The 25825-nt window shown below is 36.2% G+C and overlaps 2 protein-coding genes across 3 annotated transcripts; one reads left to right on the forward strand and one right to left on the reverse strand.

Moving 5' to 3' along the window:
- The first annotated feature begins 40 nt into the window (after positions 1-40).
- Positions 41-15296, forward strand: LOC139948992 (rac GTPase-activating protein 1-like). Of its 2 annotated transcripts, XM_071947376.1 has the most exons (17): positions 41-116; positions 2960-3088; positions 3357-3498; positions 4648-4708; positions 6049-6315; positions 6842-6928; positions 7279-7438; positions 7632-7810; positions 7981-8029; positions 8601-8755; positions 9308-9433; positions 9799-10016; positions 10218-10350; positions 10649-10787; positions 11443-11493; positions 12475-12601; positions 13794-15296. In XM_071947376.1, the coding sequence occupies exons 2-17, from the start codon at positions 3019-3021 to the stop codon at positions 13855-13857; spliced, it is 2028 nt and encodes a 675-aa protein (XP_071803477.1). In that variant the 5' UTR covers positions 41-116; positions 2960-3018; the 3' UTR covers positions 13858-15296. The 2 variants fall into 2 exon arrangements, with proteins under 2 accessions (XP_071803477.1, XP_071803478.1); XM_071947377.1 differs by lacking the exon at positions 11443-11493.
- On the reverse strand, positions 14415-25180 carry LOC139948993 (ADP-ribosylation factor-like protein 5B). Its single transcript, XM_071947378.1, has 7 exons — positions 24966-25180; positions 21988-22057; positions 21741-21801; positions 20341-20488; positions 19894-19977; positions 19323-19474; positions 14415-18638 (listed from the first exon to the last, which is right to left on the reverse strand). The coding sequence occupies exons 2-7, from the start codon at positions 22031-22033 to the stop codon at positions 18593-18595; spliced, it is 537 nt and encodes a 178-aa protein (XP_071803479.1). The 5' UTR covers positions 22034-22057; positions 24966-25180; the 3' UTR covers positions 14415-18592.
- Positions 25181-25825: the final 645 nt, after the last annotated feature.

Raw genomic sequence — 25825 nt, forward strand, 5'->3', positions numbered from 1 at the left:
CGCGTCATGAGAAATCCGGCGTCTGTGATTGGTCACATTAACCGGAAGAGCATTTACGTTCCAAAATTAAAACCGTTTGGGTGAGTTGTTGGTGTGTGCACGTCTTGAACAAAAAGGTTGGTATTTTTACGTATAAATTCTAAAGTTTTGTTTCTTTTTATAGGTTGTTAATGTACCTTGAGTACAATATTACTATATTTCAATTGTAATGTTGCTTTTTTCTGTAGGAAACGGAAATGGCTGACTCCAAACTGATTCTGAAACTGAAAACACGTGAATGAAATGTAATTGTAATGTTTTTTCTAAAATTAATGCCAAACCAAAAAGACAACTCGACCTCCCATATTGTGTTGTTATACTGGATAAACTGGTTAAACTGGATGTTGGACGACTTGACTGTTCAGACAACTCAACCATTACTGAGACAACTCGACGATTCTCGACAGATGTCTATTTATTTGTATTTCAACCGCCAGCTAGACAACTCTACTCCTAGAACTATTTCGGTTTCGTCCGGCTATCGTCTCCCGTAACCTCATAGGTTTATATCTCTCACGCGTGCAACGACCCATGGTTCAATCATTGTTCAATGAATTTTAGCATCAGAAATCTCTCTTTATTTTAATTTTAATCTCGCCAAAATTAGCCTCTATGTGTCCTTTGATATCTCAATGTCCGAGGAGACGACCAGAAAACCCACTCCGCAATCTCAAAAAATGTTAAAAGTTATAAATTCTTACCGTAATTCAGTCCCCAAATACTCCGTGTTACCACTACACTACAAATGCTGATTGTCCCCGAACTCTGCCGAACGCATCGCCAAGTTACGACACGTGACGAGCGTGTGCATATTATTTTTTTCCCAGGACAAACGTGGAGAATTTTCGCACACGTTTGTCCGTCATAGAATTAAAAAAAACACTCGATCCGTGCTTTGTGTACAAAACATATGAACACACGTCTAGGAATCAGACGTCTGGTTCCCAGACGCGTGTCTATATGTTTTTGTACGCAAAGCACGGATGAAGTTTTTTTTATTGTAGGACAAACGTGTGTAGATAATTCTCCACATTTGTCCTGGGAAAAAAATAATATGCACACGCTCGTCACGTGTCGTGACTTGGCGATGCGTTCGGCAGAGTTCGGGGACAATCAGCATTTGTAGTGTAGTGGTAACACGGAGTATTTGGGGACTGAATTACGGTAAGAATTTATAACTTTTAACATTTTTTGAGATTGCGGAGTGGGTTTTCTGGTCGTCTCCTCGGACATTGAGATATCAAAGGACACATAGAGCCTAATTTTGGCGAGATTAAAATTAAAATAAAGAGAGATTTCTGATGCCAAAATTCATTGAACAATGATTGAACCATGGGTCGTTGCACGCGTGAGAGATATAAACCTATGAGGTTACGGGAGACGATAGCCGGACGAAACCGAAATAGTTCTAGGAGTAAGACAACTCCAGCCAGGCAACTCCAGAGTCCAGCCAGCGCCAGGCATGCCAGGTCAGGAGAACGTAGTTATGGCAATCCCAACCAGAAACATTGTACAACTACAATACAATGGTCATCGGTTGAGCGTTTTTTCGTGTTCAGTTGAGCCGGTTGAGCACGGTGCTGACGCTGTTCAGACCAGACTTGATTGGGTTGGTTTGGGTCGCCAAAAGTAAACGCCACTCCTTCCACTCCACTCCAGCCAGGGATGGCCAACCCGCCAATCGACAAAGAACAAGACAAGTCGACGGATGGTCAATGATAATAAATGGTCATGCCTGTGTGTAGTATTCGTGTTCACAGCAGCTGAGCGTAGCCGTGGGGATAGGCCGTAGACATGGGCTTCAGTTCAGCACACAGGGCCAGGGACCATCCTACACTAAACTTGGCATGCACGGGCTTCCTCCAGGAGTGGGGTGGGGGGTTTTCTGATGAGGTGTAGAGTCCGGGGTCGAGCTTGTGAACACATGCACAATTGTCAGGGTTGCACAAATATGTTGGCGAACAGGGCTGTTCAGACAATCTCCAGCCAGTGGCAGATTTCCGTCTGCCAGCAATTTTTTATTTTTTTAATATTTTTTTATATAAGGAGCAAATGTGAACAATAGCCTAACAGACATTGACATGGTCAATGAACAGAATGAAATTTGAATCGGACTGAAGGATCTTAAAAGAAGAACTCTGATGGGCTAATCAAATGGTTCACTGCAGCTCAGATTTACCAGAAAAGAATAACAGAAAAACAAAGATATATGGTATCAAGGAAACACTGAGTTATGTAAGAAGGAGGTGTCCATGCACACGGCATTTAAATGACTGAATCCCTTCCTCAGTAATGTTGCCAACAACAGAGACAGGAAGACTGTTCCATAGGGGGACGGCAGTAAATTTAATTTCTGTGATACTTTTGTAGAGGTGTGCCAGTAAAGTATTGTAAACTAAATAAAAAAATACATTTTACATGCCACTCGAAGGATACTCATGCAAGAACTACAGAAATGCAGGGTTTAGAGAGGAAATTCATGTTACCTGTCAGTATCGTAATTGTGATCGGCCATTCAACCATCGACGAGTTGGCCCAACCGTTGTCCAAAAAGGTTGAGTTGTCCATCGGATGAGTTGTCTCAACACTAAAACTTGTAAACTCTTTTATTTTGCTATTATCACTTTGGCAAAACGCACCTCATCAATGCATAGTTCTACTACTAGGAATAGGTTTACCTCCATTGTTATGGTTGTTTGCAACTAGCATGGGTAAAAAGACTGAAGGATTCAACTCTTGAAGTAGGATTCTAGAAATCTAGGTAGGTTTTTTTCAACTTTTATATTCCTTTTTTTATACATTTTTTAGTCCGCAAAATTAAATATCTTCCAAATTATCTCAATAACTTATCCCAGTTATGAGTTAAATCAATGACGTTACCAGATTCCAATTGTTTTGTGTTATTCTTTCCTTCTTGCAGGAAACTTATGTGAGTTCATTATTGATTGGAAAAAGCACCAACCACAAGGCTGAATCAAAATGTCGATTGTTGCAGACTTTGATGAGATCTGTCACTACCAGTCAGTGTTGAGCAAAGGATGTGAACCAGGTATAATTATTAAACACTATTCTCTAGCCTCTGTCCTCTGGAGGGTTTCGCTGTTAACAGTTTATAAAATTTTATCCTAATCACTGGTTTTTCATTCTGATTTCCATATAAAGGTAAATTGTACCACTTGACCTAAATGCCACTTCTAAGTACATTCAAATCTAAATAGAAGAACACAACTTTCACTTCCTATCACCGGAATTAAACAATGTCATTATGTGATAAGAGCTAATCATCTTTGTTTTGTTTTTCACTTTCTTTTCTGCAGAATTCCTGAAGTTCACAAGGAATCAAGATTCCTGCAGACGTCAATGGCTTGATGCGATGCAGAAGCGACTTCACATGCAGGAATTCATTACCAAGGTTACAGCGGAAAAAGATGGACTGGATGTCAAACTCAAACTTGCCAGGTTAGTAAACGATTCCAGAGACTGGCTCAATCTATGTTTTTAGACTGAAATGTGCTTTTATTGTTCCTCTCCTAAAAAGTACATTTTTGCATCTACTGTCTTGATGTCAATGCATTTTTACTGTTGTATCTACTGTCTTTATGTCATGCATTTTTACTGTTGTATCTACTGTCTTGATGTCAATGCATTTTTACTGTTGTATCTACTGTCTTGATGTCAATGCATTTTTACTGTTGTATCTACTGTCTTGATGTCAATGCATTTTTACTGTTGTATCTACTGTCTTGATGTCAATGCATTTTTACTGTTGTATCTGCAGTCTTTATATCAATGCATTTTTACTGTTGTATCTACTGTCTTTATGTCAATGCATTTTTACTGTTGTATCTACTGTCTTGATGTCAATGCATTTTTACTGTTGTATCTACTGTCTTGATGTCAATGCATTTTTACTGTTGTATCTACTGTCAATGTATTTTTACTGTTGTATCTACTGTTTTTATGTCATGCATGTTTACTACTGTATTTAACTGCCTTTATGAAATGTATTTTTACTGTTGTATCTTAAACTGTCTTTATGAAATGCATTTTTACTGTTGTATCTACTGTCTTTATAAAATGCACTTTTACTGTTGTATCTTTTGACTGACTTCATGAAATGCATTTTTACTGATCTTTGTATCTACTGTCTTTCTGCAATGCATTTTTACTATTGTATTTAACTGCCTTTATGAAATGCGTTTTTTTTTACTGTTGTATCTTAAACTGTCTTCATAAAATGCATTTTTACTGTTTTGGATGTCCTGTAATGATATTGTATTTTCATTTTAATTTTTTTAATTTTTGGATTGTGGAATTTTCTTGTCCAACCATTATCAGTTGTTAGCTTTTAAAATCATTGTCTAATTATTTTGTTATGCGGTGGTGTGCATTTTATTGAATGGCCGCAATATAAATCAATAGATTATCATTATGTTAGTCCTGAAATGAGCAGGGCATGGGGTACGGTAGTAGAGTCACTGAGTTCAATAGACCACAACTCTGCTATATCTTTTATCTCTTCAGTTTTACAGTTTTCAACATTTCTGACATTAGGCCCTTTAAATCATGTGTTTTTATAAATAACAATTTTCAAATCTCTATCAACAGAAATCATATTGATACGGAAATGAAAAGACGCACAAAAGCTGAGGCAAAAACAGACCAGTTGGTAAGATTATTTTAGTTTCTGCATATATATTTGGTTGGACTGTTTTAAAAGCAATAGAGCTTAGGGTTAGCGAGAATGTGTATCAATGTTACGTTTGTGCCTACTAACTATATACAAAAGGGTCAACCTGGGTCAACTTCAGCCCAAATTATGACATTGTGACACCTTTAGCAGACATGCCAACTAGTACGTTTTTCCCGTATTTCGTACGGGTTTTTGTCAAAAATACGGGTGTACGGGTTTTGCAAAAAAAATACGGTTTGAGCATCGCCACCGCAAAAATACAATTTTATCCCAGTTGGCCGTCGTGCCCTTTTTTAACTCAAGTTCAATATTTTTGTATTGACACAAATAAGTTTTCGGCCGACTACTTACGGCCGATAATGATTATCCAGTGAACTCTATTATTCCACGGGGGTATTCCTTATTCAACTTTCACCACACATCGAGCGAGCGCAACGGAGATTCCCTCGCATCCATCATTGCACGCACGCTAGTAGCACAAACCTGCATTGCTTACTACACGCCAGTTTATCTGACGTCCCGATTTCACAGGGAACCCGTCTAACACAATTCATTGAACAACAGAGGGCGCTGTTGTCAACTGCCCTTATATGGTATCGGTCGTTTTGTGAACAGACGAATCGAGTTTGCAAAAGAATTTTTTGCCAAAATAAAGACACAAAAGATATTGAGCGCCTGAAGCGAGATTTTTATAAGATAAATTTAAGAACTATGCCCCCAAATACAACAAACGAAACTTTTTGGGATGATTTGGTTTTTTTTGTCTTCTTCATTGAAATTAAATTGGTTTTGTTTTGTACTTGTCTTCTTTTGACAAAGAAAATTATATTTAATTAATTGACAAGGGTTTCTATATGAAATAGGATATGATTGACAATGTCTTTAAGATATGATTTATCAATATCTTTTTTCATACAAAACCTGTTCCATTGGGTTAACCACCCGTAGGGAAACCTCTGCCCAATTTTTAAAAAAAATGTGTATTTTATTTTATTTTATTTTTTATTTTATTTTTTTTCTTCAAGTTTTAATTAACTGGTTTAATTAGGCAGTTTGATAACTTAATGGCCTTCACACCTTCTCTATTTTGCCTGTCTCGGGGCTTAAAACTACGTTTACGCGTGTTTAAAAAAAAATACAGGTTTTTGATGCAAAATACAGGTTTTGGGGTTTCAGAATACAGTTTTGTGATCCCAGAGGTTGGCATGTCTGCTTTAGATACTTGCATTTGTTTTGAATAAATAGGAGCAACAAATCATGCTTATTCCAGAGCTACTTGCTGATAACTAGAGTCTTGCATTTTATTGAATAAATAGGAGCAACAAATCATGCTGATCCGAGAGCTACTCGCTGACAACAAGATGAATCAGCTGTCAGAGAAAGAGCGTGAAAGTCTAGCGTTTCTGAACGGGATGGAGCAACAGAATGGAGGTACTCCTGGAAGGAATAGACTCTCTGCTGTACATGAATTATCTGCTGATCTTCTATCACCATCTGACGTAAGCTATGACCATACAGAAGAAGATTTAGATGTATCGTATCTACGAGGTGGCAAGACTTGGACTCGATTTGCTTCCAAGAAGGTAAGACGTGCATTCTTCAGATGGTTTGTGTTTCCATCTGCTTATTTAGCCATTGTCACTCATTGTTGTGAACTCAGTTTTTGGCTGTGTTTTTTTCTGGCTTGTACTTTATTCATGTACATGTAATTCTACTTGACTGCTTAGGTTACACTTATACCTGTTGTTGTGTTGTCAGTCATTTAGCCTTCGAGAATGACTATGCTTGGGTCGAAACGTCAGACTATTAATAGTTGTTTGCATATGTTTATGAAGATCCTAATGATGCTTTGATAAGTCAAGTCCTCCACCCAAACAATGCGTCTTAGTAAATGATCACAGAAGTGTTTTCATTTATTTATGTAAATCATGCCAACGTATTGTCTTCTATTTTTTTTTTACTCTTAATAAAATGAGAGTTGGAATTATAACTGATAATCAAATATAAGAAATGATAATCAATAGAAATTTTTAAAATCATTCTTTGTATTTTGTCTAAATTTACACTCACACCTTTTTAAAGCTGATGTTGTGGTTTATTGTTAATCAGAGACCGAGTGCACCCCCACTAGAAGATGATACACCTCCTAAGAAAATGAAGACAGCACAGTACATGACAAGCCCTCTGCACAAACAGGTAAGTACGCTACAAATATTGCCATCAACAGAAAAGTCAAGAATAATATTGGAAGGCCATTAATTTTACTTAATTAAAATGTGTTCATGAAAGCGTTGGGTGCAAATAGATTGAATTCCTCATAAACTCTTAACTAATAGTTTTGGTCTGTGCGTCCATCAAAGTTGTGCTTTTTGTGTTGGTTGGATAAGTCTCTCTATGTCTTTATTCAAATATTATAATATTTTGAAGATAAGTTTTTGGCTGTTCTTTCCATTAAATTGAGTTTAAAAAAATGGACAAATTCATATAAATTCCAGTGTGGATCTCTGAAAATAATTCTAAATCATGTTAAATTGTGCCTTTTTCAGGACACATCTGTTGTAACAACCACTGTGACTGTGTCACCAAGTGGTCCAATAGTGACATCTACTCAGGTAGCAACCGTCCCAAGACTAGAGAAGAGCTTTACTCGCCCTCCAGGACCAAGAAACCGTGGCAGACCATCCAGAGAACTCCTCAAGAGTGGAGGTAATGAATGCAGACTCAAAATCACTTTCTTATTTATGTTTTAACCTTTCTAACATGCTCTTGTATGTGTATTTTTTATGTGTATTACTAATTTTTTTGTTTTTTGGTATATTTTTATCAATTTTTTTATCAATTTTTTTACAGCTTTATTGTATGAATAATCAAATATATACCTTTCCATTCCAATGTGTAGGTCACAATGACTCTGACGATTCATTCTGGGGTCTTCCTGAGAACCAACATCTGAAGGCAGCATTAAACAACGGAACAGTGACCCAACATCTGAATCTTAGCAAACCTGTTAAGGTTATCAAACAGAGACAGCATTCCTTCTGCACAAAGACCATCATTAAGCCAGAGACATGTAAACCGGTAATGTGCTTACAATGCTTCTTATTAAAAAGCAAACTTAAATCAAATTAAACTTAAAGTTAATCAGCTCAACATTTATATATAATAAAATAAAATGAGAGCTTATTCATTCTAAAATTCTTCATTGTTAAACTTGTCTGATCTATATTTTCTTGCTTTTAATATTTCAGTGTGGAAAGAGAATCATCAAGTTTGGCAAGTATGCACTAAAATGCAAAGGTAAGAGAGCTTGTTTTGGGGTTGCAGTCTGTCTGTCTGTCTCTCTGTCTCTCTGTCTCTCTGTCTGAACCATTTGATCTCAAATTTTCAAAGTTTATTTTCAAAGTCAAGTTTTCTTGTCAAGAGACGTTGTCTTGCTGTTGTGTTTTTGTAGGACTTTAAATCATTGCTTCAATTAATGTTGTTATTATTGTCATAAGTAATTTTCAGTGATACTGTTAATATTTGTTTGTGTCTTTTGTTTTTTGCTGTGAATTGATTAGGCCCTATAAGCTGCATTTTGGCTTCTGAAAATGCCTTCATATTTGGTTGTTATCCATTTCGTTACTTTGTATTTGTTTATCAGCTTTTTATCTTGTCTTGGATTTACACAATTACTGTTCTATAGGCCTATCTTAAGTATCTGTCATTTTCCTTCTTTTTCAATTTCATAGATAAATGTTGATATTGGACAATTGGTATGATCAAGTTCATGAAGTAAATTGCATTCTTGTTGTCACTCTTTTCCTGAGTAAAGGGAATCTCTAAATGGAAGTAAAGCAACTAATGACTACTGTATGTTTGTGTGTAGATTGTCGGATGGTCTGTCACCCTGACTGTGAGGGCTCAGCACCGTTGCCATGTGTACCTGTAACTGTAACACCAAAGAAGGGTAGACTTATGCCGACTAATATCCCACTCAGTGAAGTAGCGCCATCGACATCTCCCATGGTGCCTGCCATTGTGGTGAGTTACAACCACTTAGTTAGCTGTCTCTTATCAATCATATAGACTGCTTTATATATAATTGTGAATATGTGACCTTTATCATTAAATTGTTGCATCACCCATTGCTTGAATGTAGGATTGGAACTGCCTCTAAATACCAGACAATCTCAGTGTTCTAGTTGGTAAGGGCCTTGCCACAAGAGGCAACTTTTGCAGGCAACTTGGAGGCAACCAGCTGCAGTGCATACTACAAGACCACTTTGGTAGCACACGGGTCAATTTTCAAACATTGTCTTATGATCCACAAGAGAAATATGTGAACATTCAAATGTGACTGTCTTTTCTTCTTGGAGATTGCCTGGAACTGGTTGCCCGTAAATTGCCTCGTGTGACATGGCCCTAAGACACTGCTCTAGAATTGCAAAGGTTGTGGGTTCAAATCCCAACCATATAATTTATATGACTGCTTTTTTTTTTTTTTAACAGAATTTGAGTTTGCAGTGCTACCACACATCTGTGTAAGGGTGCCATATTAATGGACCATTGTCTTAAATTGTGCTTGTATTTCAGGTTCAATGTATAACTGAGATTGAGAAACGAGGGATGAGTGAAGAAGGGTTATATCGTCTCTCAGGATCAGAGCGTATCATCAAAGATCTCAAAGAGAAATTCTTGCTTGGAAAAGACCTTCACTTTGTAAGTCGATGAAGCAAAGTTTAATTGAAATGTCTTGTGAAATTAAGAGTCCCTACACAAATCTGTTTAAATTCCTTGACCATAATAAAGCATTGCACCATTTCCGATTATGTGTTATTTTGTAGATAGTTAAGTTGCCTCTTGGGTTAGTTTTCAAAAATACTTGTTTCATTTGCTTGTATTTTATTTTAGGCTTTAAGTAATCTTTACTTTTAGATTTGTACTGACTTGCATCTTTTGATTAGTATTTTGGCTGACCTTTTGCTGTTTACTGAAGTTTTTGCTTGTACTGTTTTTATGCTTTTATGTATTTTATATAAATATTTTATATTATTATAATATTGTTATTATTATATGTTCAACAGGAAAAGGTTTATGACATCCACAACATCACAGGTTTGTTGAAAGACTTTCTGCGTAGTATTTCTGAGCCTTTGGTGACATTCAAGCTTCATGAGACATTCATGAAAGCTGCTGGATTATCAGATCCTGAGGATAGCATCACTTTCACCTATCAAGCCATCAGCGAGTTGCCGTTGGTCAATCGGGATACACTGGCTTATGTTGTGCTTCATTTGCAGAGGTGAGTGCTGGCACTTGGGAATCCCAAAATCACAAGCTTTAACTAAAGCAACTATTATAATTTGGGGAACTTGTTTCCCTGAACTTGGCCAACTCAAGACCAAATCAACAGAATCACATATAAAGTCATCCATTGAATTTGTTTTATTTATCCATGTAACTTGGAAAGTGATTAAAATGCTTCTGATATGAACCTTTGCAGAGTGTCAGAGAGCCGTGCTTGCAAGATGAATGTAGTCAACCTTGCTCGTGTCTTTGGACCAACCATTGTTGGTCATTCATGTCCAGACCCAGAACCACTTGAGATGCTCAATGACACCAAGCTGCAACCCGCTGTATGTATTTACCCATTGATTCTCTACTATTTCATTTTATTTTCTTGATCTGTTCTTGACTGCCTTTGACTTCAATAATTGCACTTAATTTGTTTATTATTGTCCATTTTTTTGCCAATATGAAAATAAATGTTGCTTGAATTGAATTGAATGTCTTTAAAACCTGCACTATGTGTACATGTTGGTCTGCCCTTGTACGTGGCAATATATTTCTACTTTTTTCCAAAGACTATCATGCCTTGCCCACATAAAATAAAAACTACTATAAATCGAAACACTTCTCTGTTTGTATTTGTAGGTTGTAGATCGGTTGATCTCGTTACCTACAGACTTCTGGAAGGCATTTGTTAACCTTGATACAGAGAATACAATGACAGGAGACATGAATGTCATTCATAATAGACACTTTGGTACACCAGAAGCTGTGGTTTCAGGAGGTAGGTCTAAGTTTCTTTCTTTAATATAAAGGTGAAGGACTAAGCATCAGTAGTTTCTTATCAAGCCTTGATCTTGTGGAAAAGGCGCTTTGTAAATGCTCTGTTGTATGTATGTATGTATGTATGTGTGTATGTATGTATGTATGTATGTATGTATGTATGTATGTATCCAGTTATTATTTGTAATCAGATTTGAAGCTTAGCATGGTGGTAGAAAAGTAAACTGGTTTAAATGTAGCTGCTCGCACTGTAATAGTATCTTGTTACTACTACCAGATCACCTAACTTTAGATAGGTCTACAAGTTTTTAGTAAAATATTATTTGTTTAAATGCACCTGTAGAATTCTTAAAAACTCAATAATTAAACCAAAGAATTCTTTGATTTGATGCCATACATGACACAGGCTTTCATTCCTGAAGGTGCACAGTAATTTACCTCTGGTTTAAGGGGCACTTCTATAAGTAACATTTTAATGCTTTGCAAAGGGCATCACAGCAAAAGCACAGGGCACCACTGTCACAGCAATTGCTGTGTGCCGTGGGTTATCTTAAGGCCTGCTGACCTAATTTATTCAACCCATTGTATATCATTCATTTAATCATCATTCATTTAATCACTTGATTTGACATCCAATGGTAACTTTATAATTTCAGCCCAGTACATAACCATGTCAAAGACGCCCAGCAACAAGAAGTCTAAAAAACGTATGAACATCAAACGGTCATCTCACTCAAATGCAAGAATCCTAAAAGAAAATACAGACATTTTACAGTTTTAAACTGAGAAAAAGAATTTAATTTTCTATATAAAAAAATATTGTTAAAACTTATTTTTTTTTAGAACTCAATGAAAATTGATTTGAAGTTGGATAACAATTTGAAAGAATTTTGTAAAGAACATATACTTGTATTTCCCGGGCCAAAGTGAAAAGTGAGGACACAACTGGATTATTCTCATTTTTTAATTTTTTTTTTCTCTCACCAAGTATCTCCAAGAGAGGATTTTCAATCTCACATTTCTGTGATTCAGTGTAAAAACAAATAATCAATCAATCTAAAAGGGATGGCAACATTTTGAGGGATGGCAACATTTTTGTGTATGCAATGAGATGACCTGTGATAATGGTTACTGTAGCTAGTTCTAAAGCATGTTTATAATACACTAAACAATTGCACACTAATATATTTGAACAGAACGTGATGTTTGATTGATAGAAAAGCATCATTTGTAGACAAGCCCATTCATTCCAATCATGTTAATCCTCTTGTGTCATGCACACATGTCATACAATTCACTTCACTGACATTCCTAACCCTTTATAGTTTCTTTCTGTATCTTTGTTTGCAGTATTACTCTTGAACAAATAAATTAAATAATAATAACTAGCTCTTATATAGCGCATTTAACAATAATGTACCAGTGCGCTTTACGTTACTGCCCTGGTCATTGGGCAAATAACATTCCTTTTTTCGTTCTGATTACAAATGTTGCACAGGTTGATTTCATGCCTCTCTTTTATCAAAATGTGCTCTTTTGGCTTTTGCTGGACTTGTTGTCGGTTTGTCTTTTTCCTTGCTTGTAGTTTTTGTAAAGCTTTAAACTTAAACCTCTTTCAAAAGTCTTGCTTTTTTGCTGTTTTCTTCATTTGTGTTTATCTCATATTATTTGTGATTGTCTTGTTGCAGCTGATGGTAACAGGTTTGCAGCAGTCAACACTCCCAACACTCGCAGTAAGATGGGATCTAAGACTCCATCTAGTTCCTCTATCAGTAAAGCAAGATCTATCTTCTCTAAAGCTTCACTCACTCCAAGGTAAATATCAATGTCTTGATGTATTTATTGATCATCTTGAAAGATCAATCCACACTTGAGTAGTTTGTCAAAGATTGAGTTGCAGATTTGAATCTCATTGTTTTCTTTATTATACTTTGAGCCTCCCATTGATTGAACTCTCCATTTATTCTTGATTGTTTTGTATTCTTGATCATCCCATGTTTGATTATTAAATATTGTGTTTGATTGTAATTGAAAATGACTATTTGATAATTTGTAAGTAATTTTATTGTTTAAAATGTGTTTTATGATGACCCATTCAAAATCATGTTTTATAATTATTGTGCTTGATGACATTTCAGATTTAATCTGTCATTTGCTTGTCCACTTGTTGCATTTATACATTGCCAGTGTTTTAGTCTGATTTGTATATTAATATGCTCAACTTTAGCTTTTGCATGCTTTTGTATTTCCTCATTCTTTAGTAGTGCAGTTTCCATTATTATTATCAACCAATTCTCACAGCCTTCAGCTGAGCCTGTCTTATGTTGACTTTGAAATATAACCAAATTGCTAGCAGACATCCTTCCATAGTCACTCAATTTTGGTAGACATACGCCTTTGCCGGTAGTTAAATTTTAAACTTTTATGCTCTCCTGGGCATTCGATTATTGTTGCCTGTCTTATGTTGACTTTGAAGTATAACCAAAATGCTAGCAGACATCCTTCCATAGTCACTCAATTTGGGTAGACATACGCCTTTGCCGGTAGTTAAATTTTAAACTTTTATGCTCTCCTGGGCATTCAAGTATTGTTTAAAACAAATTTTTAATTTTTGTTTTAATGTGTACTTGTTTATTCTTTGCCCAATTACATGTTGAGATTTGAAGTAGGCTTGTTTATTTCTGAGTCAAAGTAGCTTGAATAGGGTTGGCCAATTTGGATTGATAGTGTAGTTGTCTCTAAACTTTACTTTGGACTTTGCAAAAGTTTGGTTGAAGTTGTTCTATCTTGCTTTCCCCAGGCCTATTTATTATCATATCCAGTCTTTATACACTGACCAGTGATCACTCACACTAAGTCAATTTTAAAATACATGTAATTTTTCTTAATATAATCCTCAATTAAGCTTATCGTCAATGCAGGCTTAATTAATAAGTTTAAAGCTTTTTTGCCTTATGATTACATTCCCAATACGATATTTGACCTGGATTTGTATTTTCTTTGCTAGGTTTGGCAGTAAATCCGAGAAGTCTAAGAAGACGCAGTTCTTTGCTTCGCCAACGCTGAGATAATCTAATTGCTGGACTCCTTAAGTCTCTTCTGTTTTGTCAAATGTGATGACAGTTATCCAAGCAGGCCTGATACTTTACTGAGGCATTCATGCCCCCGGTTCATTGCCTTGGTGCCCTTGAAATGCTTACTATGCTCCAGTACCAATCAGGTGCCTTTTTATCTAGAAGAAAACGCCTTAGTGCCCTTTCAAAAACGAAGTATACAGGTTTGTCTAGATACAATGTGGGGTTTTTTTTCTGGTCAATTTGTTGTTGTTGTTGTTGTTGTTGTTGTTGTTGTTGTTGTTATTGGGGGAGGTACTGGCAGATCAAAGTATGTTTTATGACTTCTGCCTCCCAACCACCTCTTCTTAAAAATGTCAAATGGAGATGTGGAAAATTCTTATTTGAAATCATGTAATTCAGTGCATCTAATTACAGGGATCAACTGTAATCACAAGATGTTTTGTAGCTATGATTCCAAAACAAGTTTCGTTGAAGTGAAATACTCAGTCCAAGTTAAGGACTTACCACAAGTAGGCCAATATTTATTTGTTTGTGCTTGTTGATTTTGTTACACATGAGGAATTATTGCATTAGCTTTTGCATGTCAAACATGTTTTCTCACAAATTTTGTTTTGAGGAATTAGAGTCATTCTTGCACCAAAGATACAAAAGTGGCCCCATGATTTCTGCTTAATCTTTGTTAAATGATACCATAACACAGACCAATTAATAGGTTCCAGTTTTAAATGTAAAGATTCAACTTAAAGGCTCAAGTAAAAAGTAAAGATAGTAAGAAACAATCAGCATTTGGTTTTAGTTCTAAATTGCAGAAAAACTAACATACAGGGGAATCTTCTTGAGAACATTATAGCATTTGTGGATTCGGTTGAATTGTTGCTTGATTTGTTTTCTACGTTTTGTCCTCAACAAATTTGATGAAGAAACAAATTTGTGGATGTTTAAAACCTTCAAAGAGTGAAGATGATTTCACAAAAATTTGTGTCATTTATGATTTGTAACTAAAAAGGTTGATTTGCTTAGTCTTTACATTGTACATGTACATATACAGCGTTATAACTTGTAGCATTCTCTTGTGTAAATGTAAATATGTAAAAAAAAAAAAAAACATTTGATGGGGTTTCATTTTTCGTTCCCCGTTTTCCTTTCTTTTGCTTTATAGCTTAATAAATGTTGTTTAGAAATACATGTAAAGCAGATAAGTACTAAACATCATTTTGCTTAGAGAGAAGAGAAGCATTTTTTTCCCCCTGGTGAACAACATGAGCTATAAACTAGATTTACCCTTATGTGTTTATCTTCATTACAGATTATTTTTAAGGGTGGCACGCCTTTGCTCTCATAGACATTTTAACCATGTATGTGTTTAACCGTTTATGTGTTTAACCGTTTATAAGATATGAATAAATGTAGGGAAGAAGTTACACTGACTTGCATACATGTGTCCTACTGTTGTATATATTGTTGCCATGGCATACTGAAAGACTTCAAATTACATGTATCTGCAAGTTAGTGGGTGTCATTCACACTTTTTTTGTCTCCCTGGTTACAAAAAAAAAACAGTCAAATTTTCTTTGGATAAAGTGAAATCTTGGTCTTTGATAATTTACCCCTCCGTGTGCCTAGGAAACCATTTCCAAAAGCTGCCTGGAGTCTTATTACTCCATAGTGGACTTCTTAAAATCCAAGATTCAGACTTGATTGTCGACAAAGGCTCACCCCTGAGAAGCAGAGCTATCCCATAATGCATTGTGATTAAACTACATTATAATGTATTCTGGTAAGGCATATTTATCAATATACATCCAATGCAAAGGACTGGAGTACATGTTCATTGCATATATGATGTCCTATGATGCAATGTAGATTCTAAAATGAATTCAATTGTAACAATTTTGTGAGTGCTTTTTATTTATATATTTTTCCAGAAGAAGGGTGTAGACTCTAAACTTATGTGCCCTTCTCTTGGCACGTAGGTAGTGCATACTAAACTGTCTCCTGACAAAAAATGCGAGTTAATTTTTTTTTAAACAAAACAAACACTATTTCCACACTTGGTAAAAATGTCTACCTCACTATTGATTTAATACAGCAATGTACATCTATAACAATAACATAAAGATTATTGTTATCAACACAACAGCATTGTAATTAAAAAACCTTTGGTTCAAATCAAACATTGACAAGACTTTAAGAGCAATCAACCAGCATCATCAAACAATTGGAACTCAAGTCGCATGTTTTGTCATTGATATTAGAGCCACTTTAAAAAAGATGACAGATTAAATAAGTGCACTAGAAGAATATACAGTTTGACTAAATCATAAATATTCCATTAAACAAAAACATTAAAATGTGTAGTTTCCCTCCATAGGCATATAAATGAGACGGATGATTTTTTTTTTTTTTTCAATTTTCAGTTCACTTATCAATAAACCCATTGCATAATGCATAACGCTACAGGGCACTGGGGTCACAAATGGTTTTATACACAAGGAACAGATATCAATCAATGATTTGCCTCCTTTGGTCTCGGTGTGTGCCCCTTTTGGCCAATAGTGAGGGCACTTTTGGGTCTTAGTGAGAATGCTTTTTGTCTTAAGTGCGAGTGCTTTTTGGCCTCAATTTGCAAACAATTAGTCAGAACATCCGTCTGTAAAAATAATAAAAATAAAAAAGTCAGAAGAGTTGAGAATTTTACTTTTTAAAATAATGCAATAAATTGTTGATGCTTTTCAATTAAATTTTACACCAAGTTGTGTCATGATTATTAATAAACATTGTTCCTCAAGGAAACAGTAACATTATCTTTGAGCTGGTGACATTGTTGGTTTCATGAGTTACAGAACGGTTTGACTTTGCAGGAAAACTCCAAACTAGGTTTCTATTGGTAATAATTTTGGTGTGAAAAACACTGTAATAGTTGCACCCCACCCCCTCCAGTCATTAGGGGGGATCTACTACTTGTATGAAATTTGGCTCCAATTTCCCCCCCCCCCCCCCCCAATCCTAGATCAGATATCTCCAAAGGTGCTAGGCCAGTGTGTTAGTAAAACCACATTACCTATCAGCTCGGTCCAATCATAGAGCAAAGAACAGAAGGAGTTACAACTCCATTGTTAATCCCCGAAGCTCAAATTAATCCGATTAGTGCTGCATCCACCTCCAGTGGAAATACTATGGATGTGAACCGCAGTTCCTGTAAAGGCTGTACACATTCCGACCGCAGCGAGCTCTTTGTACCCCATGTGTGTTACCGCCTTTCGCTGCCGTCGCTGGTATTACGTCGTTTTCCATTCATAATTATTGGAGTGGTAAAGTAGCAACATACAAGTTCAACGCGTGCGCAGTAAACAATGTCACCTACGTTGCATGCGCACAATGCTACATTAGAAACTGTAGACTTTGAGCTTTTGACTGAATTTTGAAGCCAACAAATCGGCCTTTCCTATGATGAATTATGACATTTGTTAGGTTTTGCTGATCGGGAAAATTATGAACTATGTGGTATTGATTGTTTTATCATGAAAAGAATGTCGGTGGCCTCCGGCCGTTGAAAACAAATTGAGATTTTTCCTGTCGGGGGATATGCATTTGAATGGTAGAGACACAATTAGACACAAACTGAAAAAGGGAATATAAAACGATTTTTTTTTTTTACTTTTAGACAATTTCGTGTAGGATATTTTTGGTTAAGAAATTGAGAGAGCTGTAATTAGATCAATAGATTTTGTGTTTGTTATATAAGAATATTACAAAGAGGTAATTCCTATTGCATTTTTGTTTGCCAAAATCATTGAAATGTCGTTATTCACAGCTAAAATCATCCTTGCCGTATGCCGTTGGTCGAGAAGGACGCTTGAACGCAATGCAATCTGTGTATTTTTCTGTGGCGTAACCATAGACATATAATACCTAGTTCTTTATACTTTGCTCTTTAGCAAATGCGCCCGCAGATGTTTCTGCCGATTAGCGCTGGTCATTTGTGACCGCGGTAACACACATGGAACCTTTGAAGACGACTAGTTGTAACTCCTTCTTTTTCTTGCTCTATGGTCCAATCATCATCTTTGAAAATGAGGATGAATTTTAGAAGTCGGTTGAACCTTTAGTGTTTGTATTAGGAACATAAATACATGTATTAGTAATGCTGCTAAATTTGCAAGTTGATGTTGCTTTCCTACTTGCACTCTACAAAGTGGTATAAATAAGCGTCTTAAGGCAAGTCTTGATCATGAAAGTTCTCTCAATTCCTTTCAGGACCCACAAAGTCAAATAACCTGCCTTTAGTTAAGGGTATTAAATTCAACTGTCAAGAAATGTTTAGGGATACTTCACAACAAAATGTCAAGCTCTTAGCAGAGGGAAGGTATTTGGAATACATACAAATTTATTTGATTTCACTTTTGAAAGATGTATTTCCTTTTTATAAAAACCTGCTTTGCTTTAATTTAGAAGCACACTTCGTGGCTGGTAATCAATCAAGCAGAATCGATGTTATTTATCCCTTTCACAAACAATATTCAACAAATTGTATGCCTGGAGAAGATGGTAATTTCAACAAATTGTATGCCTGGAGAAGATGGTAATTTCTATCCCTTACAATAAGCATATTCCAGAAAAAAAAGTATCATTGATAAAAAATGGTTTCCCTGAAAATCATCTGTGCCTTTTCTTGTAATAAACTTAAGGTCGCTTGAAAATAAGAAAAGATTGATAACGATGGTGGAGGTCACCTCCGGATCTGATTTGCAATCCATTCCAATCCCTTGATTAATCTGGAAAAAACGACAAATAGGAAACAAAATATCAGATAAAGTATGTGGAGACTGAATAATTGTTGCTGTATAGATTCTGGAATGTCAATTGTCGATACCGCTAACAAGACTATAGAGTGTGGGTTTGAGTCCCAGTCATGGCACTTAGGTCCTTGAGCAAGATACATTCGCATAAACAAATCATGTGGATACTGAAGAAGGGAAACTTCAGAGCATGAGCACATTACCGAGAACGGTTTGGTTGCCTGGTAACTGCTGCCACCTAGCGTCCCAAAAGTCCCCAATTGTTGGAATTGCTACATGTTACTTGTACATGTATAAGACTGTTGAGTGTCGGCCAGGGTTCGAGTCCCCGCCCTGGCACTGGTGGCCTTGAGCAAGGTATGAAAGTTACATTATGCTTTGTCCTTCAGATGGGACATTCAGCCATGAACTAGAATTGGTAGTGCACATAAAACAACCCACATCTCTATGAGGTTAACCCCAGATATTTCTGGTGACTGTTACATAGCAGCATCCTTGTTTACAGGTTTCATCAGGCTTGAGAGCTAACAGTGATTATGTTCACTTATGAGGCATCCATGGTTTCATAACAAGAAAAACATTATAGTAATATGAAGGAAGACGGGAAGAATAACAAGGCAGGATGAGTAGAGTTAAGCACTGATGCAGAAATTAGCTTACCCCTCTCCAGTAAGTGCACAGCAGGCTTGTATGTGCCAATGATGATCCTTAATTGAGGTCAGATTAAGCTGTTGTGATATCTCAGCTGACGTCATTGAACCTTTTAAATCTTGTTTATTGGCAAATAGGAGGACTGCTGCATGTTTTAAGTCCTACACAAGAAATAAATGGATGGTGTTAACTCAATGGTCAATTAAAACAGCCTTAATATTACATGGCAATAGCTTGAAATTACGATGAAAGATTAACAATGACTAGAGCAAGCTAGTCCAAGCATTGAGACCAATTAAGAACTTATTCCTAGACAGTAGGTAAATAACGAGAAGTTCCCTCGATCCACTGAGCGAAAGTAGTAGTTCCCCTGCATATTTCCTACCTTCCACCCACTCAGGTAGCAACTTATAAGCAGTCATTTCTTTTCAGAACTAAGAAGTCTTCGGCAAGACAAGTTTTCAAAGATTATTTTCTAGCCAGCAAGTAGATGTACATATGGTGTTACCCAACTAAAAATACATTGGTACCTCACCCTGCAATGCCTCAAACCCCATATAAGATTCAAGAGATATCTTACCTCATTTGCTAACATGACATACAGTTCTTCTTTACTAACGTGTAACCTTTCTCTATCTGTGCTATCTATAACAAGTATTACACACTAAAAGATAAAGACAAGAAAAGAACAAAATAATTACAATTGTTATTTACACCTCCATGTTTACACAGACATCAACACTTCTTTTGCAGTAACCAACTCAGAAAGTTGCTTTTTAACACTCCAAAAGACAATCCGAAGTTACTGATTACAACATAGCATTTAGCCTGATTCAAATAGAAGTATGGTTAGCTTTGTAAAGTTGTGTTTAAAGGCACTGGAAAAGTTTGGTATTTGGCAAAGCCCAGAATTCTCACATGCATAAAATAACATTGGATGTTTGAGATACTATCAAAAGCTTTCCATTGCTTGATACCAAGTAAGTTTTTAAGCAAACAGTATTTACTTTTATAAGAAAAAGTTTACCTCTGTTCCAGCATAGTAGGTTCCCCAGGCTGATCGTAACGATTCCTGCCCACCAATATCCCACATTAAGAAGTGTATATTTTTCCATTTGACTTCTTCTACATTGCTACCTATTGTAGGTGATGTGTGGACCACTTCATTCATTAGACTGTGTAGGGAATCCAAAGTGATACATCATTGCAAAGATCAATAAAGTAAAATAACAATTTGTACATCAATCAAAAGTGATTCAACAGAAACAGTCTAACAAATCTTGACTAGACAAACATTCTGAATCTGAATCTACATTATATAGACGGATAAGCATCCTAATGTAAAAATCACACCACCTTTTTATAGACAAGACAATAGTGCTGGGCGAATAGTGAAATTTTGTTATTCGGATACCGCTGGCCAACTATCCGAAATTAACCGGATATTCGAATAGCTTTTTTGCCGCTAGAGGGCGCTGTTCGTTTGTGAATGAGATCTTATGGGCGGATTGATATTAGTTTTAGACAGTGTCACTCGGTTCATTCATAAAAATGACCGGATCTAATTTAAAGATGGCGATTTGCTTTTTGTTTTGATCGTGATTGACTCTACGTGAAGGAAAACTTTTGTAATCTTTGAACAAATTACGTGTGAAATGTCATTGTTTTAACTCTTCACGGAGGTGAGCATAGTTAAATACTTAATTTATGCTGTTTTATGCTGTCTTTTAATAGAAGTCTCATAAGAATTCAGACAAAACATTCATATCAGTTGTCGCTCGACGTCTGCGGATATTCGGATATTAAAGAATATCCGGTTACTCGGTTGTAATTACAGAATTATCCGGTTTGTAAATAGGTATTCGCGCCCTATGCGGATATCCGGTTAAGAAAAAAAAGGCATTCGCGGTTACGGATAGGAAAACCTATTCGCCATTAACCGGATATTCGAATAATTCGCCCAGGCCTACAAGACAATGAAGTCATTTCAGTTTCAGATGTTGGAGGGAAACCCCCAGGGAAACCCACACATGCAAGGCTCTGGTCTGGGAATCGAACCGGGGTCCACTGAGGTGAAAGGCAGGGACAGAAACAATAAGCCAAGGCTCCGGTCGGGGAATCGAACCGGGTCCACAAAGGTGAAAGGCAGGGACAGAAACCACTGAGCCAACCTGACTACCCATTAGTTTTAGTACAATCGGACAATCCAATCCAAATCAGGTGGTCTATCATGTGAACTAATGTTGTATAGCCAGAACAATACATAAATTACCACCATATTAAAAACAAGTGATTTAAACAATACATACAATTATAATTCCACTGGTTTTGTTAAAGATACTTGCTTTACCAAAGACCAGAGTTTTGGCTGAGTGAAACTGAAAGATACAAAGGCGACATAAAAACTAGGACCAGTGATTGACTTACATTTGGTATAAAATGGTTGTCTTTCCGGCATTGTCCAGACCAACTATTATAACCTTGTGTTCTGAAACCAAAATAAAAAACAAAAACAAATGTTACAAATCTAGTGATGGAGTTTATAGCAAACTTTGATCTTCAAAAGCTGTACAAATGAAATTGTTGACTGCATGTGGAATGGATTGTAAACACCATGTACTATAACACTGTTGACTAGATTAGATTGCATCCATACAGTGAGAACTTTCCTTACCTTCATTATTAAACAGACTCCAGATCTTGGAAAATACAAAACCCATGGCATCTGTGGAGTCTTGCCTTATCTGAAAAAACAATAATATCAAGTTAATTATCGTCTCCTAAAGATGATTACAACTATTGTCTTTTGACAATGATTACAACAGGCAAGTTAATTCAGTGAGACCAATATATCTCACTTGATCGTACATAGTCATAAAGTTATAAGACGTCAACTCTGATCCAAGAAGTGAAACAAGAGGGCCACTGTCCTCCTGTTTTACTGTGAAGTACATAAATAGCAACCTGACAGGTTTTTAACCCCAAGGTAGTTGCCTATTTTCCTAAATCTACTGCAGGGCTAGGTTATCATAGCGGGACAAGATCTTATAACTATAAAAACAATTCTACACAACAAAGTAGGTGAACAAGCCTGGAATTACACACAGGCCACGGAAGCTTCTGTTGACCCTGGTCTTGGCCTTGGTGCCCCTTTAAAAGTTACTAAATGAATTTCTAATGAAAGTGCCCTCTGGAAAATGAAAATGGCATTGCCCTTTCAAATATGAAATTCCAGGCCTTGGTGAAGGCGCAGTGATGCATGTATTAGCAAATCATAAACTGAAACCAATGTCTCAAACCATATGATTTTATAATTTCTCCAAACATACTGTGTATAATGATGGAGAAATAACAAAAATGGATTGTTTTTAAAATCAATTTGTTTTTTTGGTAAACATTTAACCAAGACCTACGTGTGATTTCAAAGACCTCAAACAACATTCTACCAATTTCCTGTCTTGACACTGAGCAGTCTTACAGCCCTAGGCTCCAATGTCTAACCTCCCTCACTGCATGATGGAGTTCACAAGGACACCGTGACCCTCTGACCTAACGTGACCTTTCTCTTAAACCACATTCACTGGAACCCCTGTGATCATTGTACTGATGCCAACTGGATTCCATTACAGTGAAGTGAACCATTTCCACTGTATAGCAGCTCAAGCTATACAGTAGATGCAAAATGTGTCAGTTGCTACTAAACAAAATATCAAATTTTTGCTATTGTCGTTCAGTGTACACAAAATTTGTCCAGTCAAAATGTTTAATTCAATAGTGCTATGAAATCATTCCCTGCAACACATTGTACCCTTTCTCTATTTATATGCATGATTGTACATGAACAAGTGGATCAGTGGTATAGTGGTGTGAGCGTGAGTTATATTCAAGTACATGACCATATGATGTGTTTCTGTCTAGTGATCACAATAACCTAAGACTTAACTAACCTTGAAGTACAGGTACAGCCTATATATATACAAATTTCTAGAAAAACCTTTTACAACATAAACCCCATTCTGACGAAAATGTACAATTTGGTACCTAAGTGCCTCCTGAAATCCTTTAAAAATGTAAAATTTATTTGGAATTTATGCTTGCAATATTGACTTCCTTTTGAAAGTTTAATGATCTAGCAATATTTTCTCTATGTTTGGGTACTTTTTTGTACTTTAAATAGAAAACACAAACGTCCACAGATTTACATGAAACTAACTGGTTCAAAGCTAATAATAAATTTATCCGATGCAAATTTAACATACTATTAAATTGTTGTGCAACCTTACGCAAGTAAGATGTCGTGATTTGTTCACAGAACGTGTGCAATTACTGAATATACAGCGCTTAACACCCATCAGTGTTAGGGGAAATACCAAACAATACAAATTAGAAGGTGTATATTTTAGTTACCAATCATTATAATAACAAGTTCTTTATTAGTAAATAGTGAATTTCACAATAACTGTATTATCTTTTAAACATTTTGCAAATAATGATTACCAATTCCTTTAATTAAGTACACTTCAAGTATGCTTAATCATGTGTGTCCAGCCATCCTGTACTGACATTTAATGACATGATTCAAGCTGTGTTTAATAATAAACTTCTCATGGTTGAGGTTAACTAGTTGAGGTTCTGGACAAATTCAAGTGTTCTTCTAGTGTAAATCATGAAGTTCTAAGCAATTTAGTGTTCCTTGCAGCAAGGTGTAGGCAACTAAGACTTTACTCTGACCGGTCCCACTTCAAGGCTCAGGAATTACGCCAGACACTGGCCTCAAGCCCACTACAATAGTCTGACGGCCAATTGGTACAGATGTACTGTTGATTTTGCATGCATTTCGCAGTCAAATTCTACAGTACCAAATTCTACTTACATCATATGGATGTACATGTACTGTGGTATCCAACGACATCACTGAATCTGTAAACCAATACCTGTCCTTTAAATCCTTGTGGATAAGGACAGGTAGGCCTATCACCTAAATTTTGCTTTTGTATTTACTTCACATCTCCATTAACTTTTCTTCTCTTTTGTTTTCATCTCAAAGCGCATAGGGACTTCTCTGTGATTGTGATTGCGCTCTACAAAAATGGTTCATTACTATTCTTAACTCTTCCTAACTAAGGATCAATCTTAGGACTTAGGACAGGTTCAGTTCCTTATCAACAAAATACATACGAAAAGTTATTCATTCATTTTAATCATTCCCGACTCTTTCCGATGTTCCAGTTCACTTCTTTCTACATAAATCCAAAATAATGATGCACATCAAACGTGATTTAAATTAAAGAATAACTCCCAAAAATCAAACTAGAGTTAGAATGTGTCAATCTCTCTGTCCTCTAAGTAAGTCTAAACCTTACTCCATCTTTTGGTCAGAACTAGACCAAACTTGACATTCGGCATCATGATTCGTTTCTCCATAAACAAGGCCAAATGGGGCTACATGATTCTGAATGTTCGTGTAACTTACACTGGAAGTTAGTGCAAGCATGGAGGTACCTCCATGATCATGATGTAAAGTGACAGTGTTGTGAATTGTGTGTACACGAGGATGGGAAGGAGGTTCACACACAATCCGCTATCCACACACTAGTACACACACACGATAGATTACAAAGTGAAATTTAACACAAAATCTTGTCAACATACCAAGTCACTTTTCCTCAAATTCTCCGCAAATTTCAGGGATTTTTAGTTGACTACACTCTTTGTAACTTCGATGACTTCATTAGGACATGACTTAATTGGCTTTCGTTGGAATAATTGCAGTATTCATATAACAATATTTTGGCACTCCAACTCAAGCAAAAAGAGATGACGTGAAACTTGTTTTGTAGGAAGAAGGACACCGCAAATGAGTATAGCGCCACCAATTGACGTTTTCGGACCATTAGCTAGCTGCACCAAAAATGTAGCCTTTTGTCAACGCCTTCACGGTTTGATAATTCTACCTCCATGGTTTGACCACGGACAGCTTTACTCTATGGTTGTATAGCCGCCGAGCGAGTGGTAGAAAAGCATGGAGGTAGAATGGGCAAGCCACGAAAGCCTTTTATTAGAATCCAAGTTTTTTTTTAAATATAAATTCGTTCACCCATTCATATTCTGACTGCATGTCTGTTCCAAAATATTCAAAATGCTTGAGATGGGTCCCAGTGTACAACCAGTGTAGCAGCTAAAGACCATTGTATTTGTGTCATGATAGAATAGAAATATCAAATTTCTTAAGAACCCGCACTTTCTTCCCAAACCACACTGTCCTCACAAGAACACAAAGAGGCTTAGACTATTAAACAATAAACTTGTCATGTTGCTGTGCTCATTTGGTAGTCTTGGACAATTAATCACTCAAATTATTTGCATGTAGCAAGAATTACTTTGTGTAATTAAAACTTTAACAACAAACAGATAAACAAACAGAAACACATAAAGATCAAAGGTTGAATTTACGTTTCTCTTTATTAAAATTTGTATTCTGTTTGCAAGAATGAAACCAATTACCAACAAAA

The sequence above is a fragment of the Asterias amurensis genome, chromosome 16 (genome assembly GCF_032118995.1).
Source record: "Asterias amurensis chromosome 16, ASM3211899v1".
Taxonomy (NCBI): Eukaryota; Metazoa; Echinodermata; class Asteroidea; order Forcipulatida; family Asteriidae; genus Asterias; species Asterias amurensis.

Excerpts from the sequence above, each read along its gene's own strand:
- LOC139948992 (XM_071947376.1), top strand. The coding sequence starts at position 3,019 with ATGTCGATTGTTGCAGACTTTGATGAGATCTGTCACTACCAGTCAGTG. Across the intron at positions 8,030-8,600 it reads GTATGCACTAAAATGCAAAG|ATTGTCGGATGGTCTGTCAC; the intron begins GTAAGAGAGCTT and ends GTTTGTGTGTAG. Across the intron at positions 10,017-10,217 it reads GTTGTGCTTCATTTGCAGAG|AGTGTCAGAGAGCCGTGCTT; the intron begins GTGAGTGCTGGC and ends GAACCTTTGCAG.
- LOC139948993 (XM_071947378.1), bottom strand. The coding sequence starts at position 22,033 with ATGGGTTTTGTATTTTCCAAGATCTGGAGTCTGTTTAATAATGAAG. Across the intron at positions 21,802-21,987 it reads GAGTCTGTTTAATAATGAAG|AACACAAGGTTATAATAGTT; the intron begins GTAAGGAAAGTT and ends TTTTGGTTTCAG. Across the intron at positions 19,475-19,893 it reads ATGTCATGTTAGCAAATGAG|GACTTAAAACATGCAGCAGT; the intron begins GTAAGATATCTC and ends TTTCTTGTGTAG.